Source organism: Labeo rohita, unplaced genomic scaffold, assembly GCF_022985175.1.
Source record: "Labeo rohita strain BAU-BD-2019 unplaced genomic scaffold, IGBB_LRoh.1.0 scaffold_260, whole genome shotgun sequence".
In the NCBI taxonomy this organism is placed as follows: domain Eukaryota; kingdom Metazoa; phylum Chordata; class Actinopteri; order Cypriniformes; family Cyprinidae; genus Labeo; species Labeo rohita.
The window spans coordinates 25449-33493 of record NW_026128880.1 but is presented as its reverse complement, the minus strand read 5'-3'; the positions used below and the strand labels follow the sequence as shown (position 1 = coordinate 33493).

The 8045-nt window shown below is 33.8% G+C and overlaps 1 gene segment (V, D, J or C); it reads left to right on the top strand.

Annotated features, from left to right (window-relative positions):
- Positions 1 to 2594, top strand: part of LOC127159882 (T cell receptor alpha variable 26-2-like) — a 5066-nt gene extending 2472 nt beyond the window's left edge. The window contains 1 exon segment of the V gene segment in view: positions 2464 to 2594. Coding sequence covers positions 2464 to 2594 — 131 coding nt within the window.
- Positions 2595 to 8045: the final 5451 nt, after the last annotated feature.

Genomic DNA, 8045 nt, shown 5'->3' with positions numbered 1-8045 from the left:
AAAATGTCATGAAATTACAACTATAACCACTAGATGGCAGTAGAAGACCACTAATGGCTCATTGAAATGAACAGTGCTATTCACAGATTTTCCATTCATTTCAATTCATGCAAAGACTAAATCACTATATAACATTTCAAATCACATTTAGTCAAAGTTTAACACTTCATTTAAACACATATATCATATTTGACAATAATACAAGATTATGATTACAGTGAAACCTGAAAACTATATATAAAATCTTAAAAAGACTTGCACTAAACATTTTGTCACCTACCATTTAATACACAAATCTCTTATGTGCAACAAAATGTGTGTGTGTGTGTGTGTGTAATGCTTAATGAACTTTAATATAATAGTTTAACTATTTCATATTCTGTGTTTGTGATTGTATTGTCCATCATAGATGTGCTGTAGTGTTAGCCATATATTTTGGGTTGGACTACATCCTAAAACCATAGCAACCATAGCATCGGATCATAGGTGGTGCTATAACAGTTAAAAAGGCTTCAAAAACACAACATTTCTATTGTAATTGGCCTCGAATTGCTAAAAAATGCTCATTTTTTCACACAAACACTAGATCTTCATACCATATGATAGATCTCCTCATTCTCAACAATTTTTTGTCTAAGACCATTGCTGTCAATCCAACTGTTCTTTAAATATGTTCTTTAAATCTACTGTACCCAAAAGCCTAACATTTTTAAAAGAAAGCTTGCAACGTCTCAAAACTGTGACAAAAATGACAAATAATCTCATTCTAAACAAATATGCAAAATTTAAGAGAGACTGGGCAAAAATAACACTATAATAGTTATGATGTTTAAAATCTCAGTGTTTGTATGAGACATTGCATGAAATTGCAATAATAACCACTAGATGTCAGTAGAAGACCACTAATGGGCTTATTCAGCTGAACACAACTGCTTTTAATAGGTTTGATGATCGATTAACACTTATAAAATCACTGTTATAACATTTAAAATCACATTTAGGCAAAGCTTACAATTTTGTTCATACAGACATATCAGTTTTTTACAATTATGCCACATTATGATTACAGTGAAATCTGAAAAAGACACAAACTGTTACAAAGAGAATACTTGCAAGTAAAAGTGTTGGCCCATATCATTTATTTCAAATATCTGTACAAGAAAATGTGTATGCATGTATGTCTCTGTGTGTGTAAACATGTTTATTCAGTATTAATATATTAGTTTAAACTTTTCGTTTCTGTGTGTGTATTTCTGTGAGCATATTCTCCATTTTGGATGTGTTTTACTGTCAGCCATGAATCCAGGTTGGCCTAGACCGAAACAATTTTACTCACAGCGTAGGATACAGGGTCTTCTGTATAATGTACGTGTAAATTTCCATGTGACGTAAACCACATGGAAATTTATGGGCGGGCAAGTTGTTCGCGACGTAGAACGTGGGCGGACATTATGCAAATGTGTTACTTCGTGACGTGTGGCCGTAACAGAAAAAGATTCAAATTGCTGACGACTCGTTCAGGCAAATGTGAGCAGACTCTTTTTTTTGATAGACAATAACTTTATCTGTCGTGCACTGTCGGCTTCACAATTTCACATACAGCTACATGAAACACTACATGAAAGATCTTATTTGAAAAGGCATATAGGGGCACTTTAACTAACCTCCCTCTACTGGCTCCCTGATTTACTGCATGACACAGAATTAAGAAAATATATTAAGAATGTACTTAAATGTACTTAAACTTAAATTTTTTGCCATGCCTGATTCAACCTCACACAGGTGTAACCCATATTTTAATACATTCAAGGTCTGGTTAGATTGTGGTCTTGCTTGCGGTTTTCATTAGATATTTTCAAAGTGAAAAGAGCTTCAGGTTTTTGTACGACATGTCTCATGTTTTATATCACTGGGCTAATACTGTTAGAGCACAATCATGCTGCTGCTAATCATGATTATGTTTGAATAACTACATAATTTTTTTAGATAATTTTATAAAAAGATTTACATGACGTTTTACATCAAAAGCAATATGAGATGTCTTGATGGAATTCAGCTTTCTCACTATATGCAAACCATGATAGAGATAATAGTGGCGCATAGCAAATAATTTCCAAATGATTTGGGTGTGAACACTGCCATCCTGTGGAATACATGAACCTTCACTATTTATTGCACATGAGAATCATTTATTTAAAATATTTTATTGTTTGTTACATTTGACAGTTCCCTAAATTAGTGCTAGTAAAAGGCAATAACTGTAATTTAATGTAATGTAAATTTCACATTGCCACACAAATGAACACATTATACATAAAAGAAAAGAAATCTGTGTCTACCATTTGATTTTGGTGCTACTTGTGATTTTCATTGGTTTATAATACTGTAATTGCCACTTGCAGCTTCTTTCTCTTTGTTTTAATCTCTGTCTTTGTGTTTCTCTTTTGTCTCTCATTATAACAGGTTTTTGTATAGAGCTGATGTGTTTCCTGTCACTGTGGGTGCCAGAGCACAGTAGTACAGAGCAGAGTCTGATACAGCAGCAGAGGAGATCATCAGATTCACATGGTTTTGTTGCCTTTTTTCAACATTAGCAGTAAATCTTGGATCTACATCAGACCGCTCAGCTTCACTTGCACTGCTGTAGGTGAGTACAAGAAATTCAGGTTTTGATTTTCCATACTGACGGTACCAGTGGAGATTATCTGTATATCCAGTGCTGGGGGAAAAACTACAGGATAATGTAATATCTGAACCCTCCTTATCAACAACATCTGTTTGGTCTGGTTTGATGACATTTCCAAGGACAGCAACTGAAAATAAAGTTTGTTTGTTTTGTTTTTTTTGTTTTTTTTTGCTGAAATGTTTTAGTAAAATTGTTAACCAAAAATACATAAATAAAATAATAATGCAAATAAATACACATACCACCTGAGACACAGAACAGAATAATTGAATGAAGATCCGTTGTACAAGTGTTCACTCTGAGAAGAGTCAGACTGAATCATTTCAACCACAGTCTCTGTCAGACACCAAGATCATATGATCACTGAGTCCCTCCTCTCTGAGCCACATTATACCTGAATTGCAGACATTGAGAAGAGAAGATCTAATCACATGAACGACTGTAACATCTGTATGAATATTTTTTAAATATTATTGCCTTTGTGAGAATAACAGAATAACATGATGCTTAAGCAGAAAAATACATTATAATTAAGTTATTATAATGATTCATCATTATCATCATCTATTTGAAGGAGTGACAGCTTTAATTACAGTTATTTTGTCAGTAATTAATGCTATTTTAAATAGGGAAGTGTTTTAGTCAGATTAAATCAGATTAAGAAACATTTTAAATCTCATTTTGTGCCTGGCTCACAACAGTGTAGCAACATGTGAAACATATTTATCTGTCAATCAGTGTTAAAATACAGATAAATTCTAATCTGATAATTCTTTACAACAAAAACAGATGAAAGATACTTAACCCTTGTGTGACCTTTTGGACATTTTGTCCTTTTCAGTTTTGTTTTGGGTTTCTTTTTTTTTTTTTTTGTATAATTTTGGCTGTGTTATTGGCAGGTGCATACATTTTGGCACAGGTGTGTATATTTATTAGAATTACTATTTCACCCCCATTTCCTTTAGTACATCTATTTTGCACTAGGTACAAAAATAGTTCCTCTCCGGACCTTAAGGACAAAAATGTCCGCATTGAAACCATTTAAAACTGCTATTTTTAATCGCAGTGCCATTTAAATGAAAAATGATGCAATTTTTGTTAATAGACTTTCATTCTGTTGGCAAGGCTTTAAAATTTAATTTTAACTATTTTTTACCAGATGGTGCCATTTTTTTCATGTTTGGCCTATAAAGCAAATACTCGCTTTATTCCTGTTTTCTGCTTCTGCATATTATAGAGCCATTTGGATAAATAATGCAGCTATAATTGTGTGGGTGTGCTGGTATGGATGTCAGAGGGTGGTTTGTATGTGTATCATAAAAATTTGTGTGTGTGCGTGTGTGTGTTCTTGTAATATTTGAGAGAGAAAACTACTGCAAATCACACATCCAACCACTATGTGCACCAGTGGAGTTTTGCTGGCATCTAATGGGGAAAATCTGGTACTGCGCCCAAACACAAATGTTACTGAAAGCTCTTTTTTTGAGATATCAACCTCAAATTTGGAACACAACTTGTTTAGATTTATTAGCTTTGAGGTATTAGCTTTGATTTTTTAGCAAGTTTAGAGTTCAACATGTTTTATAAAATATATTTTTTATATAAAATATTGTTCATAAAGCATTTTCTTAACTTAGACCTCTATAACTTTTTTTTTGGTTTCACTTTTTAAACTTTTTTCTACTTCAGCAATAATCTGCCATGGGTCTTCTTTAAAATGAGACCAAACTTAAGTCTGTTCTCCCAAGCTTCAAATTTTTATGACAGTTTTTTGACATGGACATTTTTGTCCACTAAGGACCTATGTGCAACTTTTTTTATTGACGCACAAGGGTTAAGTTTCCATCATGCATTATAATCTAGTTGTTCATGTGTTTGCAAGACAATTCTAAAATGTATAGCCTTTAGGTCAAGAGATACTATTGCTTAATTACAATTTTGTTGAAATAATGCAGTTGATTAAATTAACATCAATATACAAATTTTTGTGACCTTAAAGAGGATAAGCAGTTTAAAGAATTGCTGGGTGAGTAATTAAAATTTTTGGATAGTAAGAATTGTGGTTCTCTGTTGAGATGCTGTCTGTACCAGTAAAACTAAACATATTCATTACTTGTACTACATGAGATTTAACATTTATTTGCTTTATTTCTTGCTGTTTTTTTTTCCTGTCTCTCATTGTAACAGGTTTTTGTAGAGAGCTGATGTGTTTCCTGTCACTGTGGGCTGCAGAGCACAGTAGTACAGAGCAGAGTCTGATACAGCAGCAGAGGAGATCTCCAGATCCACATGGATTTGATCCCTTTTCTCAACTTTAACAGAGATTCTTGGATCTACATCAGATACCGTAGCGTCTGTGGCACTACCATAGGTGAATACAAGAAATTCAGGTTTTGATCTTCCATACTGACGGTACCAGTAGAGATTATCTGAAGCTACAGGTGAATGACTACAGGACAATATAACACTTGAACCCTCCTCATAAACAACATCGGTTTTGTTTGGTTTGATGGCATTTCCAAAGACGGCAGCTGAAAAAGAAAACATTTGTAAAAGTACATTTGTAACTTTTTAGAGATTTAAAAAAACTGATTCAAAAATAATAATGAGCCAAATAAATACACACCTGCTGAGGCACAAAACAGAATAAATGAATGAAGATCCATTGGACAAGTGTTCACTCTGAGAGGAGTCAGAGTCCTTCCTCTGTTTCAACCTGTCAGACACATTTAAATCATGTCAGATCTGTAAACACTGAGTCCCTCCTCTCTGAGCCACATTATACTATAACTTCTGTTCTGTAAGTTCAAATCTGTTGTTCATTTCTGCAGTTCCTAGTGAATCTCTGAGAACACTGCCACCTTGTGGCACATTATACCTGCACTATGTGTTACACGTGATAATGCATTATAACTTAAACTGTAGGCTACTTTTTGTATTGATTTGATGTAATATTGGTCTTACACTTTTTACTTTCATATTTATTAAAATTTTTATCTATCTGCATGTAGACTTGAATCCAGTAGCTTTTTTTTTTATCAGATTATTTACCTATTAAATCTACTATAAATATTGAGATTGTATTAAGATGTTGTATTGAGAATGTATTTGTATATAAAAGGAAACAAAAACATGATTTGAATACTTTTTACATAATGCCTCTTTGAATTTTATTAACAGGCCTGATTCTGTCTTACACAGGTGCGACCACATATTTTATTACATTCAGGGCTGGATAGATTGTGGTTTTGATTGTGGTTTTCATTAGATAAGTTCAAAGTGAAAAGAGCTTCAGGTTTTTGTACGACATGTCTCATGTTTTGTATCACTGGGCTGCTACTCTTAGAGCACAATAATATTGAGCTGAATCTGACAGACGTACATCAGTAATAGTGAGTTCAGTGGATGTTTGTGATGCAGTCGACTGAAACCGATTATCAGAGGTGTGTTTATAATCTGACCATGAATTTTTGAATGATAAATATTGTGGTTCTCTGTTGGGATACTGTCTGTACCAGTAAAGCCGAACATCACTATTTGTACTATATGAGCAGCTCAGCTTGACAGTTTCTGTTTCTTTAGAGGTTTTTTCTGTCCCTCTATCTGGCTCAATGCTGTCTCCAGCCACCAAACCTGTCAACAATAAGAAAAAATAACCTGATTTTTGATTTGGTGAAAGCAAAGATGATAAAATAATATTTTAAACACATTTCTAGCCATGTTTTACAAAAATACAATATAATATCAATAGCCTTTGTAGTTTGAGATTTAAAAAAATAAATAAATAAATATTTATGTGCAGAGTTAAATTAATTAATCAATAATATACCTGTTCCCACAATGAGAATCAGTATGACGCATCTGTCCATGTTCAATCAGATCAGTTCAGTTCTCTGTTGAGTCTCTCAGTGCTCTGAGCTGTAAGTCACTGCAGATCAGTCAGAAACACACACAGGTATTTCCTCCTCTCTGAACTTCCTGCTGAGGTTCATGATTATCATTTAACTGTGTTATTTAACTACACTATTTTATTAGAGAATTAGATGTTGTATATGAAAAGATTTGCATCAAAAGCACCATCAAAAGCATGTTATTTAAACAATTTTGAACATTAAAGTGGTAATTAAGGTGCATAGGCCATGTAGTATTTCTACAAAAAGCGTTAATAAAAAAAACTCAATAAGTGCCAAAATAAAGCCAACTGTCAGCCAGTGAAATATACTGTGCACCTTAAGCTGACCTTTACCTTTAGGTTTTAATTAATTTATTTTCATTTATTTACAATTTTAATTTATTAATTTAATTAAATCTACAATCGCTTAAATTTTAGATGCCTATGTTTTTCACTTTTAAATTTCCTCATATTTATTATCAGGCATGGAAATATTATGTGATGAAAACCTGAATAATATGTAATTTTTCCTTATGTAGTTGTTTTGTGTTATATAGTTTTTGAATATATATGTTTCAATTTTCTGTATAATTTGGAATAAGTAAATGTGTAACCCAATGTTATAAAATGATGTGTATGATGGCACTTTTACACAGTACTATTACAGGGGGGGCAGCCGTGGCCTAATGGTTAGGGAGTCGGGCTTGTAATCGGGCAAAAGGTTGGAGGTTCAAGTCCCAGGTCCGGCAGGGATTGAAAGTGGAGGGAGTGAATAACCAGCGCTTTCTCCACCCTCAATACCACGACTGAGGTTAGTCTCTTAAACAAAGGCACCGATCCCCCAACTGCTCCCCGGGCGCCGCAGTGATAGCAATATGGCTGCCCACTGCTCCGGGTGTGTGTTCATGGTGTGTGTGTGTGTGCGTGTTTGTTCACTACTCACTACTGTGTGTGTGCACTTGGATGGGTTAAATGCAGAGCACAAATTCTGAGTGTGGGTCACCATACTTGGCCTCACATCACGTCCTTTCCTTTCCAATATGCAATTGAAATTATCGACTCTTAAAAAATGCAGATATGTTGTGATTCTCTTCCACTTTCTGCATCTGTTAGGCAGCAATAAATTCAAATGACTTTGTCTGACTAATGGAAGGAGTCTGTCAGTCTCAGTGAAGACTGTAGTATTGTGTATATGTAAAACCATATCACTTAACTATGTCTTTATGTATAATCATTAATCTTAGAATATACATACAGTATTTATCCATGCATTTGATTAGCTTATATCACTTTATTCACTGAAAAAAACTGTACAGTCTGTAATTACACTGCTCTGAATTGTTTGATTGGTTTGTCAAATGAGGAGCTCAGCGCCAGCCATATATTTCCTAATATTTACCACTGTCCATAGCAATGCTGTACAGTCTTGAAAATGATCTCAGATGATTTCAGTATTACTGTTTTTTA